We start from the raw sequence: 12,504 nt of genomic DNA on the forward strand, positions 1-12,504 counted from the left end.
CTCAAGTGGTATCTTCCCACCTCAGCCTCTTGAGTAGCTGGGACTACAGGCATGTGCCATCACAGCCAGCTAATTTTTTATTTTTTGTAGGGACAGGGTCTCACCATGTTGCCCAGGCTTGTCTTGAACTCCTGGCTTAAGTGATCCTCCAGCCTCAGCCTCTCAAAGTATTGGGATTACAGGCATTAGCCGCCACGCCTGGCCCAGCCTCTTCCTTGCGAACTAGCAGGGAGGTATCTTTCTTTCCAGGGATTTCCTGCCTCCTATCTTGTAGTGGGCATTTTCCTTCTTGTGGCCAGCTCCAACTTCTTTATGAAGCTCCCTTCTTCTGAGAAACCAACTACAAATTAGAAGAAGGTGGGGTTTCTCTCATCTCTATGGCCATGAGCTCCTCTTGAGAGACTGGCTCCCCCCTCTCTGTATGGTATTCCACTGAGCAAAGACTTCTTTCTACCAGAGTGCTGAGGAAATACTTGAGCCCGTAAGTCTCAATATATGCAATAGAAGGAATTCAGCAAAGCTGAGCTCTAATTGCATGCTTACTGTGAGCCTGAGTTATGTTAAGAAGGTACAAGGGAAATCAATTTGGGATCCATAAATATAAGGAAGAGTGTTGTTCCGGCTAGAGTTGAGCCCCTGAAAAATAAAATAGGGAGGCTCTTCAGAGAGTGCACTCCCTACCACTGGAAACATTCACGTGGACACTAGCCATAGCAGGGTTGATATGGAGGGAAGTGCTGCAATGGGTAGGAGGTTAGCTAGAGAGAGACTCGATGGCTTCTCCCAACTTTCAAGCTTCTGTGATCTTATTATAGGGTTCTAACCCTGTAATGCAGTTTATATTTCAACATACTGCACTTAATTAGTTGTTTTCCTAAACTACTTCTGAAGTAAATCAGCTTCATACAGTGATAATTAGTTTATTGGTAGAAACAATGACAAACTCTCAAACATGCATATTTTTGTGTATGTGGCAAGGACACAAGAGAGGCTGACTATTATTATTCCTACACTGTTTTTCGTAAATGCAATCTGTTAGTATCCCTGTGAGGATGTCACAGCAACTTAACCAGGTTAACAAATCACAGGAAAATAAAGAAACAATAATATGGACTATTCAAAAAATCCTGGAGCCAGATTAATCAGTCTTCAGACAATTGAGCATGAGTTTCTTATTAATTAACTTGCTTACAATTGGAGTGAACTCAGAAGTCAAGATTACATGTAAGGAAGTAATCATAGGTTTTTGTAAATCACACTTAATTCTTCGGTAGTGCTGCCCTCATTGGGGCATATAGGCTGGGATAGCTGGTAGACTTGACTATACACGGCAATGTGCGGGGCACACTTAAGGGACTGTGACTTCTCCAGTGGGTTAACTGCCATATTCAAACACTGCTAGAGTGGCTTAGCCACATAGGGTCTTATTTTATTCCTAAAAGTCCAGATCTAGGTAGGATGGTCCAAAGACGGTAGGGTTATATGAAGCAGAGTCATCAAGAAGCTAGACTCCTTTTAACTTTGGACCTGCCAACTTTAGTCTGTGGCTTTTGCTCCTAAAATCCATGATGGCTTCTCCACCTTTCTGGACAGGAAGAAGAAAGTGACCTAGAGGAAGGGGTGGTGTCTACTGCATGGAAGCAAAACATTCTGAGAAATCCTGGCTGACATAAACAGGTATTTTATTGGCCAAAACTGAGTAACATGCCCGGTTCTAGCAATAAGAGAGACTGGAAAATACAGGTATGTGAGCTGGGCTTGTGACTTCCCCAAATCAGACTCAGGTTTTGCTATCAAGGACAAGTGCAGATGGATGTTGGGCGGGCAGCCAGCCATGTCTGCTGCATGAACTTGTTTATCTTAAGCTCCTGATGAGGTGAATTCTGCTCTCTGTTTCTTCTCGTTTGGGACTTGGGGACCTCCAGCAGGACTCTGAGCAGTGGGAGATGCCTCTACCTGAAGGACCTTGTGGAGATCTTCTGCGGCCCTTTCACCATCAATGTTTTACCCATTAAGATGCAATTTTGCGATGTCACCATTTTCAGGCTGTAAGCCCTAATTGCTGCATTTGCAGCTTCGGTTTCCTCCGAGGGCTGCATGGGGACCACCAATCCATGCTTGGATACTCTCTGGTGCCCCAGAGAAAAGAGCCTGACATCCACAATTGTGTTGTGACTTCTTCCCCATGTTTCCCCCAGACCTAAGCTAAGTGTCCTCTTCCTGAACACGTTCCTCTTGCCGTCTGTTAATACTTCACAGATGGCACAGCACTCCTGTTTGAAGGAGACCAACACCTTGGGATTTGTTTAAGCCAAGAAGGAGGTCCTACCTTTAAACAAGAAAAGGTTTATGACTCTCTTGACATACTCCAGGGATTCCTGTCTGGCAGTGCTCAGGAAGAACAACTGAAAAAACAGAACTCTAACATTTCAGAACTGTCAGAGACAAAAACTGACAGAGACAAAGAACATCCAATCCAGTCTTCTCATGTTGCAAAGGAAGACGCTGAGGCTAGAGACAAGGAGTGCCTCACTCCAGGTGTGGTTATGGCAGAACTCAAGGGGCAAAACTAGATGGGAAGAGAATTGCAGAGAGAGGTAGAGGGCTCTCTCTCACCTTCTGACTGGGCCTGTATTACTTTCATTATTTCAGTGCCTGTGAGCATGAGAATGCGCCAATGCTATACATAATTAAGGCAAAAGTTGTGGGAGGTGGAGTATGGTATCACAGCTACCAGGAATGCCATACCAATTCCTGAACTGCCATGCTTTGGTTTGTGACACTTAGCTGTTCCTTAGCATACTCACCTGCAAAATAAAAACAATGGCCACATACCTCAGGTACTTTTGGGAGGACTAAATGGAGTTGATACTTTAGAACAGCACCCAGTTGATAGTAATATAGACATGTTTGCTAATGATAAGATTAGCTATCTTCTATTCTCAACAGGTTGAGAGTCCTTGAAACTTGCATGAATGGCCAGGGCACATCTTGAAGAAGAATGACAAAGAACCTGTGGGGATATTAAGATTTAAGTCTTCTTGGTTCTTGTTACCAGCATCAAGGGATCTTCTCATATCACAAAATAATGAGATATCCCCCAACATAGGTCAGCATGGCATAAAATACATGATCTGTGATAGGAGATGCTTTTCTGATCCGCTTTTATGAAAAATGTCCTTCCTGCCTGCATTTTCAACTTAATATGTGTGCCTTTTTCTTTTTAAAATGTGGTAAGCTTCACCCACCATCCTTTAGTACCAGCTGTATAAGGAGGAACTAACATCAGGACATACACGCTTATGCCCCATCCATTTTGTTTTAAAGCACTCTTCAATTTGTTAACACTTTAATTCTCTAAGCAGTGTTATAGTGGCTGACCACTTTTGGAATTATCTTTGTTTTATTTGGAACTTGAAGGGCATGAAAAACTTCCCTCCACTTCCTTCCCCTCTCCCAGGGCTCATTTTCCCCTCTCTTTTCTCTGCCCTGCTTGCCCTCTGACCCTGCCGAGCTCTGCTGTTTCCACAGACTTCTGAATCTAATTAATGTCATAGTGACTATATAAGTGAATTATGTAGGCAGGAGGATGCTGGAAACTTTGAGGAAGGTGCATTCCTTAGGGAAAAACCTGGTTTTGTTAAAAAAAAAAAAAAGAGAAAGAAAGAAAAAGAAAAAGAAAGAAAGAAAGAAAGAAAGAAAGAAAGAAAGAAAGAAAGAAAGAAAGAAAAATGCACATTCCCAGGAACATTCATTCTCAGGGGATAGAATGTCAGTGAAGCATAAAATCTCAGCAACTACTTACATTCAATAAATATCTGTTGTCTGATGAGCAGACGAAACCCTAGGAGCATCTCTTTTGACATCTGGGCAATAATCAGCTATTATGGAAGCTGGGTGTAAGAACAGATAGTCCAAATATGTTGCCATCTAAAACAGGTCTCAGCCCTCGACTGGGGTATTGGCCCCCTTTCTACCCTCCCTCTTTTTCCCAGCCAGTTCACAACAATTTGCAGGGAGTATGTCCTTAGATGATCTCTGAAATGACCCTGGCTCCCAGGGCCCCAGAAAGGTCTCCAACTCCCTAGGACAGCGGACAGGCTGGGGGGAGGGGTATGAGTACTGAAGTTCTTCACCAGAGGATACTGTCAGAGAGCCCAAGGCGGAGATGGTCCCTATGCCCCATGTTTCCATGGAAACATAGGAGGAGTGATGACAGCCAGCACAGCCACACCATCTGCTCGGGACCTGGTGAATGATGAAAAAAATACAGAAAGAAAGGCACCTCGAATCCTAGGTTAGAACCACTCAGAGATACCTGTGGAGAGGGAGGGAAAGGTCTGAAGACACAAGAACTCCTGGGTGGATCTAAAATCTATGCTGTCCTGGAGCTGGACATATTAGCATGTAATTTGCAAGGAGAAAGCCTAGAGGGTTTATCCTGCAATCTCTGGATACAGCTACAAACACCCAAGAAGCCTCTGGAAGGAGAAGCAGATGGAGTGATGCGTCTGCAGCTTTGCTGGAACAGGAGAGAATGGTGTCCTTAGGGACAAAGCTGGAGGAGATGCTGTAGGGGCTGAGGCAGCTTGATGCTGCTCCTATCACCTTCCAGCAGGACCACCTGCAGAGCCAGCTTTTGGCCAGACATATTTTTCTAGGGGAATGGTGGGATTATAAAGAGAGAGAGAAAAAAAATTCCACTTGGTTACAAAAGCGACCTCTGAGTTGCAGCTGAGTCTTCAGAATAAGGCATGAGTTAAAGCCATGTAAGGCTTCTCTTCTATCAAATCATATCTGAAGGGAGATCTTACATGCCATACGTTTGCTTCTGGGTCTATTTAGGAGGCTTCCAGCTCTAGGTTGGCAGAATGTGAGTAGGGCCCCAGACTGAGCAGGACTCATTTATTAGTCCCTTTCTTTGGTACATTTAGTCTACACCAACCCACCAATCTGACCCAGGACGCCAAGCAGTTCCTCTCATTCAGCAGCTTCCCCCAGCAGCCCTCCCCTTTGCTGGGGGTTTGATTCGGCTCCCAGGGGTGTTGCTTGCATCCATGTGGGGAGAAAAGCCCCTCAGGTCACAAGCACTATAGGATGAGCAAAAGCTAAGGCAGCTTCATAGAAAACATCACTCTAAATTTTTTATTTTTAGTCTCTTTCTCTTTTACATAAAAAACTTCCCTTTTAGTTCTGACATTCTAATCCCCAAAAGTCCAAACCCTTTTTTTGCTTAGTATTAAGGAGTTAAAATTTTGACAACTAGATTAAGTGCTCATTTTGGTTTGCGTACCCAGAGGCTGGAGGATAATAGGAACATCTTCATAAACCAGATAAATAATAAAGATCTCCCATAAAGGCTCTCACTAACTGTTTTACATTTTACTTGTAAAAACTATTTTGGATTTATCTCCATGACAGCTTAGTAAAAGACAGGATCTGCAACTATTATTTGGGTTTCCTCAAAAGCCCTCATTCTCCAAGACACTATTAGACAAAACCATAACACTGGAAATAATCAATCCAACTATCCCCATGTTAGAGGCCCCAAACAGAAAATCGTGGCTATTCCTAAAGAAACATTTTTAAATACCCGCCTTGCAATTGCTTGAGGTGCACACACTCTCATATATTAACACAAGGCACCAGAGTTTAAATTCAAATGTAAATCTGCCCGTTACTACATGGCTTTTCGGGAGAGGCCTTTCATGAGTAAACTCCTCAACCAGCTCTATACCATCCCAGAGCCTTCCCTCTTTCCTTTTCTGGGATCATCTATTTATCTTCAGCCTCCATGGTGAGGGCAAATCTGTATCTGAGCTCCAAGCCCAGCATGGGACTCGCAGTAAACACGGTTATGTTTGTCCTTCAGCGGCCCTCCTTTGTATAAACAGATGTGGTGGGAAGGGAAGGAAAGCCAGATCCCGGTGAGGGCCGGGAGGTCTCCTTTCTGAAGAAGCTTCCCAGCTGCACCCAGGAGCACGGGAACAGGACACACTTCTTGTTCAGGCCTCAGAACTTGCAGTTCTTCCAGACAGGGGCTGTTCCTGCTCCCTCCTCCACCCTCCACCCCCAGCCTTTGTTCCTGGGAATGCTGTCTCAGTGTCTCGATCTCACTTTCGCCAAAGCAAACATTTCCAACAAGGCGTATGCTAAGGGGATATTAGAAGGACAGATTTTCTTCCTTTTTTCTTTTTCCTTTTCCCAAATACACTGTGCACTGGGATTTGGGCAGCCAGCCCTTCACACCTGTACTTTTTCCCCCTATATTCATATTCTCCATGTTTTTTCCTAACCTTCTTGCTACCTTCAGCTAATCAGAGGGGTTTTTAAGGGCTGAGAGTTATCAGCTTGTAAAATAACAATTCCATTCTTCTCAGACTATGTTGATGCTGACTCTGCCTTAATTTAGCGTTTTACATTTTGCACATTAGTTATGGATGCTAATGAAGAAAGGACTGATTCAGAGCCGGGGGAAGAAGGGAGCCAGGCTGAGCATTCTGAAATCCAATCTCAAATAGGAAAGAAGACTACTCATTGGCCTTTTGGTCTTCTACCTGTGTCCTGAATTGAGTTTGTGAATCCTCATTCCGAGGTGGGTGAAGTGAGAGGGTGACTCTTCGGCTTGACGCTGGAGGGATCCCGTCACTCGCACCCAGGAGTTACATTTCTGGCAGCTCCAGTCAGCGGTTCTTGTCCAGAAAAAGGAACAAAGGGGAGAGTGCTTGGAAGGGACTCCCTTTTGGCGGGGAGTGCGAGGTTTGGTTCGCGTGGTGAGGCATAACTGCAGGGCTCGGAGCTGCTCTCCAGGAATTCTGGGGAATCCCTGGTGAGAATTCGGAGCTCTGGCCAAGAGGTCAGGAGAGTCAGGGGGCCTTGGAGGGGCTTCCGGTTCTAGGCCAGCTGTGGAGAAGCAGAGGTACGGCCCTGATGGAGACATGAGCTTCTCAGCATGTCTAAAAAAGTAAGCCAGGGGAAGAGCTGTCTGTACAATGAGGGAGGTTATTATTACTCTTTAGGAGCCACGATGATACTCTTAATCACCCTTCTAGCTGATCACCTGCCTTTCCAGACCGGAGACAGGCGGCAAGTTTGAAGTCGACACCCGGAGGCCAGTTTGTCCCCCTTCCCCGTAAGAAATAAAAAGAAAGGAGGTTGGTTTTCAGGGCTGGCCAGCTAGAGGGTGGGTGAGACCCCCACTGGAGGCCAAACCGCAACGGAGAGCAAAAACGGTTTGTTTGGGGCGCTGCAGCGGGCGGCACAGCTCACTCTCCCCGCGCCTGGGGGGCCGGGGAATTCCCCCGCACCCACCCGGGTCCGCCGCCAGCGGGAGCCCCCAGCAGGGTCAAGTGGATTCTGGGCCGCGGGAGAAGTGCGTGCAACCCGGGCAAGGCCGGGCGGGGCCGGGCGCGGGCGGGCGGCCGAGGGATGCGGCAGGGCCGAGCACGACTCCGCATCCCCCCCGCACTCGGCGCCGCCGCCTCGCCGCTCAGTCCCGCTCGCAGGGCCGCCCCGGACACCCCGGGCCTGCCGAGGGGCGGGCGGACCGCGAGGGCGGCGAGAGAGGGGCGGCAGGGCGGTGCGGCCTGCGAGCGCCGCGGGACCCCGAGGAGCGGCGTGGGGAGTGCAGGGGCGCGCGGGGCGGGCGCGGCGCGGGGCTCACGGCGCGCGCGCGCCTCGGCCTCGCCCGCGCACACGCGCCTCCCGGAGGAGAAAGAGGCGGGCGGGCGCAGAGCACCGCGGCGGCGGCGGCGGCGGCGGCGGCTGCAGCGGGCCGGGCCGCCGCGAGGGAGGGGAGGAGGGGCGGGCGCAGGGCCGGGGGCGGGGGGCGGGGGGCGGCGGCGCGGCGCGGCGCGGCGCGGCGAGCTCGCCGCTCTCTCGTGAGTGTGCCTGCGCGCAAGCCGGGGAACGGGTGAGTGCGCCGGCCGCTGCCGCCAGCCCGGCCGGCCCGGAGTCGGGGGCGGGGGGCGCCGGGAGCCCCGACCCGGGGGCGGGCGGCGGACGGGCGGCGGCCGTTCTGGCGCGGCTGGGATGCACCTTGAGCAGCGCCTTTCGTTGCAGCGCGCGGGCGGCCCGAGCCTCGGCGGCGGCGGCGGCGGCGGTGGCGCTGACACCTCCCACCATGGACAGCTTCGACTTAGCCCTGCTCCAGGAATGGGACCTCGAGTCGCTGTGGTAAGTCCCCGTGCCGGCCGCTTCGGGCGGGCGGGAGCAGCCGCGGCGGCCCGCGCGTCCTCACCTGGGTCGGGGGATGCGGGCTGCCGGCCGCCGTGGGGGGTGGGGTGGGTCGGGGGCACCTGCCTCGCCAGCCCTTTCCTGCCTCCCTGGGTTGTGGGGGGATGCGTGGCCGCCTGTCCCGTCTGTTTCCCTCTCTCCTGTCCCCCTCCCTCGCGGCAGCCCGCCCCAGCCCAGGAGCGGGTGATCTAGGTAGCCAGGGGCAGAGCGCAGCCGTGGGGAGGAAAAGAAGCGATTTGAAGACTGTGTCACTAATGCCTGGGGATCCACCCGTGGGCCTCCTGCTCCTCTCACTTCCTTTCCCTCCGACTGCGTCCCCTCCCTCCTCCGGCTGGCACCAGCGACCCCCTGGAGTTGGTGCTGCTGCGAAGTGCCCTTAGAGGATGCTCCAGCCTCCCCGCCTGCTCCCGGTCTCGGCTGCATCCTTTCTGTCTCTCCCACCCACTTCCACCGAGATGGAAAAGTGAACACCCAGGGCAGGAAACGAGTGTTTCTCCGTGCGGGAATTCCAGAGGCCTTAGCCCAGGGAGACTCCTTGCCTCGGGGTTCACAATTCCTCTGGGCCCTTTCTTCACACCTCGTCACAGTTGCACTCCTCCTCCCCACCCCACCCGGGCGCCTCAGGTATCCCTTTATGCCACGCTCACAGCTCGCAGCCCGGGGGGCACTCCAGGTTCCGTTTCTCGGGGATCTCACACTGGGGAGCTGCTGTAGGTAAATCGCCGCTGGAAGCAGTTTAATTCCAGTTGCGGGTGTCTTAAAAATCCCATTGGCTGCTTCAATATCCCTGTTATTCCCCCTTCTTTCTCTGCGCCCCCCCCCCACCCCCCACTATCTCTTAAATGTTTCCAACTAGCACTATTCAGGTGGTAAAATTACTGCCTGCATATTCCTGGAGGAACTTGTGTTATGTTTAATATTTACGGGGATGAACATCTGCTGGAACAAGCATATTAACTGCACTCTGTTCTGCCTCTGGTAATCGCTTATTGTAGAGCTGAGCTTTTTTTTTTTTTTTTTTCCTTTTGCTTTAATTCAGTAAAGAGTTCATATGTGTCTACAACTGCAAGTGGTGTGCACATGAATATGCAATGTACAATTTTAAAGCTAAACTGCTTTATGATTTTTAACTCATATAGATATGTAGATCTGTGTGTATTTTCTGTGATTTAGGTTTCCAGTGACTTTTATTTTCCTAAAAACAGGTGTAACAAAATAAACTGGACACAAAGCTAGCACATTATCGATCGGTTTCTTATAAAAGATCCTATGATGAGTAAGTACAGCTTGCTCTGCCTAATGTTGGTGCCTATAAAACACACAAGGACGAGCCCTAATGTAATAAAACTTTTACATATTGCACTGAAACTTCAAAGAGCCAGGGCAGAAAGAATATGAAACCTGTTATGACTCTGTAAAAGTTGCTAATTACTGTGTTGCTGCTCCTGGGTTATTTCAGCCTTTCATTTACAGATACCTATTATTTTATAGGTTTACATTTAGAAATGTTGGTTTCTGGCGCAAATTCAATAGCTTTCCAAATAGGCAACTGTACTTTTAAAATGCTGTTTGCTTTTAAAAGGCAGTTTTTCAGTCTAAGGGAAGAACTTACTGTTTCGGTATATTTTTATGCTGCTTGTCTGCTTGCTGACTCAAAGCGAACCCCCTTATGACTTTTATAAGTAACATTTTGAGATTATCAGCCATAATTTGTGGGGTCTTCCTGCACAGAGCCTGAGCTCTGTGTCCTTTTGCAGCCTTAGTTTCCAGCTGAATTACCCTGGAGCAGTGTCACAGAATGAATATCTGTTGAATTGACTTGAAAACATTCGCTACAGTACATTTATTACAGAAAGCAGAAACATGTTTTTTGAAAAGTTGATGTACCTGCAATCATATTTTAATCAGTGCATCGAGTTTTGGCTTATGAAAGCATGCAGACTTTCTTGATCACAATATAGTAGGACAGTTTGGCTTGACCTGGAGGGTTTCTAGTTTTACAGATGTAGAATTACATTTTACAAAAACTTAGGTGTTTCTGATAAGTTGAAGAAAAACCAAACTTGAGTATGTATTTCTAACATGTTTAGACATTTTCTCACAGATGAATTTTTGGATGCTATGTTCTCAGTTTTATGGTTTATGTAAATTTTTAAGTTTATGGTTTATTTTTAAGCTTATAGATGGTTCAAAATAACTAATACTTGAGTACTTTCTGTGTGTCCAGTATTTTCATATCCATTGTTTTCTTATTTGAATCTCTTAATCCTGGAAAGAGTAAGTGGTAGTAGTTCCATTTTATAGATAAGAAAATAGAAGCTTTGAACTGTTAAATGACTTTACTGAGGTCATAAAACAGATGACAGCAGACTTTTTAACACTAAAATTTACTGAACACTTATTATTTGTCAGACATTGTTCTGGGTACATTACATGTTTTAGCGCATTTAATCTTCACAACTTTATAAAGCAAATACTGTTACTAGTTCCATTTTATAGATAGGAAAATTGAAGATGGGGAGATAGGGTAACCTGCCCAGAGTCACACATCTAAAAATGGGGCAGCCATATTTCAACCAGAAATTAGCTTCAAAGCCCAACGATCTGACTTCAAATCCAGTCAGACAATTGCCATTTTCTAGAGTACTTCAAATGTCTCTCAGTCTATAAGGACAGCTCTGAAATTAATTACAAAACAAAACCTCGATGGATTGGAAGTTATGGTTCTGCTAAAATGTCAAAGAGAGAGTTAGAGCCCTAAATGGTATTAAAATTAGAAATTTGAAAATAAAACACCACAGTTAGGAAAGTATACTTGTTAATTATGACTTACTGTATTACAGCAATATATATTTTAAAGACCATTGAAAGCTTCTTTCTTTGATTCATCATAGAAAAACTTTTGAAGGGGGAAGGAGGAGGTACAGATTAATGGCAAAAGAGAATCTTATTTTAATCCCTAAGAACTTTTTCTAATTGATGGACATCATTTTCCAATTGAACAAATTGGAATTTATTAGTTGTGAGTGTGGCTTTGATCTGAGCTAGTTTATTCTTACACTCACAGAAAGTGTCCTAAAAGGACTGTATAGAAGATATAAAGGGAAAAGCTCAGTTCTGTTGAATATAATCAATACACACAATCAATTGATGATTCAAGAACTACCTCCTTTGCCTTCTTGCACACTCTTCCTTTCGCTCAGAAACATCCATACTTATTTTTCAGGATGGGTTTTTTGAGCCTAAATTATCCGGATGGCCGTTTCAACTTTTTCAGCCATACCTTAAAGTTGAAAAGTATAGCCCTAATTTCCACCTCTATTTCCACTTCCAGTTTCTGGTTTGAAGCAAGACTGGAGGACTTGGAAAAAGGTGAAGATACTCATTCAGCACCCGACACTAGCTTTGTTCTGTAGAGTCTTGAAGAGTGGGCATTCCGTGAGTTTATGGGGGCAGATATGCAGAGGCGCAAGGCTGCCCCCTCCACTCCCTGGTCCTCCTTCTGTGGTCCACCAGCTTTTGATTAGGTGCTACACATATAAGGCATTCCTCAGGGCCTTTAAAATAATGACCATCCCTTTTAACAGGCTGACTGTTGCTTTCATTTAATTCATTTAACAAATATTTATTGATCATCTCTTAAGTAGAAGACCTTGTGCCGGTTGCTGTGGGGGACGTAAGGGTGAGTAAGGCGTAGGTTGTACATGCTAGTGTTATTGTCTAGTGAGGAAATTAAGACGAGTACACACATGAAAAAGAAAGTTTTCAACACTGGTGATTCAGAACAGAGACCCCATTTGGGACTTGGGTGGAGGATGGAAAGAGGAAAAATTGAGTTAAAAAAAGGAAAAAGGCTTCCATGAAATAGGTGGCCTTTGAACTAAGTCTTGGAAGACAGATGGTGTAGGTGGGGGTATTGAGAGTACTTGGAGGCATCTTGGGCAAAGAAAACTTGAACAAGGGCGTTCATGGTGTCTCTGAAAGATCCTTTTATGCATCATGGTGGAATTACCTATACTGCATATTTTAAAGATGCGGAACTTTGTAGTAATGAGGTAGTTTCAGTGAGTGAGAAAAGTTTTCCAAAATGAACTTGTATTTCACCTTCCTTAAATGTTAACATGTTTTAGTCATTGGAGAGAAAGTCTATCAACATACAATAGTATAATAGGTATTCTGATCTTCCCTACCACTCACCCCGTTCCTCCATAACTTCATATAAGCCAGAATCCACACACTTTTGTTCAGATAGGCATTATTTTTTATATT

The 12,504-nt window shown here is 46.7% G+C and overlaps 1 protein-coding gene across 6 annotated transcripts in view; it reads left to right on the forward strand.

The window, feature by feature from the left end:
- Positions 1–12,504, forward strand: part of AFF3 (AF4/FMR2 family member 3) — a 628,365-nt gene that overhangs the window by 29,588 nt on the left and 586,273 nt on the right. For 3 of the 6 annotated variants that reach the window (XM_030920547.1, XM_030920549.1, XM_030920550.1), the window contains exons 2-3: positions 1,594–1,677; positions 8,062–8,175. In XM_030920547.1, the coding sequence (XP_030776407.1) occupies positions 8,123–8,175 (53 nt within the window). In that variant the 5' untranslated portion in view covers positions 1,594–1,677; positions 8,062–8,122. Of the gene's footprint in view, positions 1–1,593; positions 2,539–7,848; positions 7,913–8,061; positions 8,176–12,504 lie in introns of those variants that run through there. The other 3 variants (XM_030920548.1, XM_030920552.1, XM_030920551.1) reach the window with 2 other exon arrangements.

The sequence above is a fragment of the Rhinopithecus roxellana genome, chromosome 17 (genome assembly GCF_007565055.1).
Source record: "Rhinopithecus roxellana isolate Shanxi Qingling chromosome 17, ASM756505v1, whole genome shotgun sequence".
Lineage (NCBI taxonomy): Eukaryota > Metazoa > Chordata > Mammalia > Primates > Cercopithecidae > Rhinopithecus > Rhinopithecus roxellana.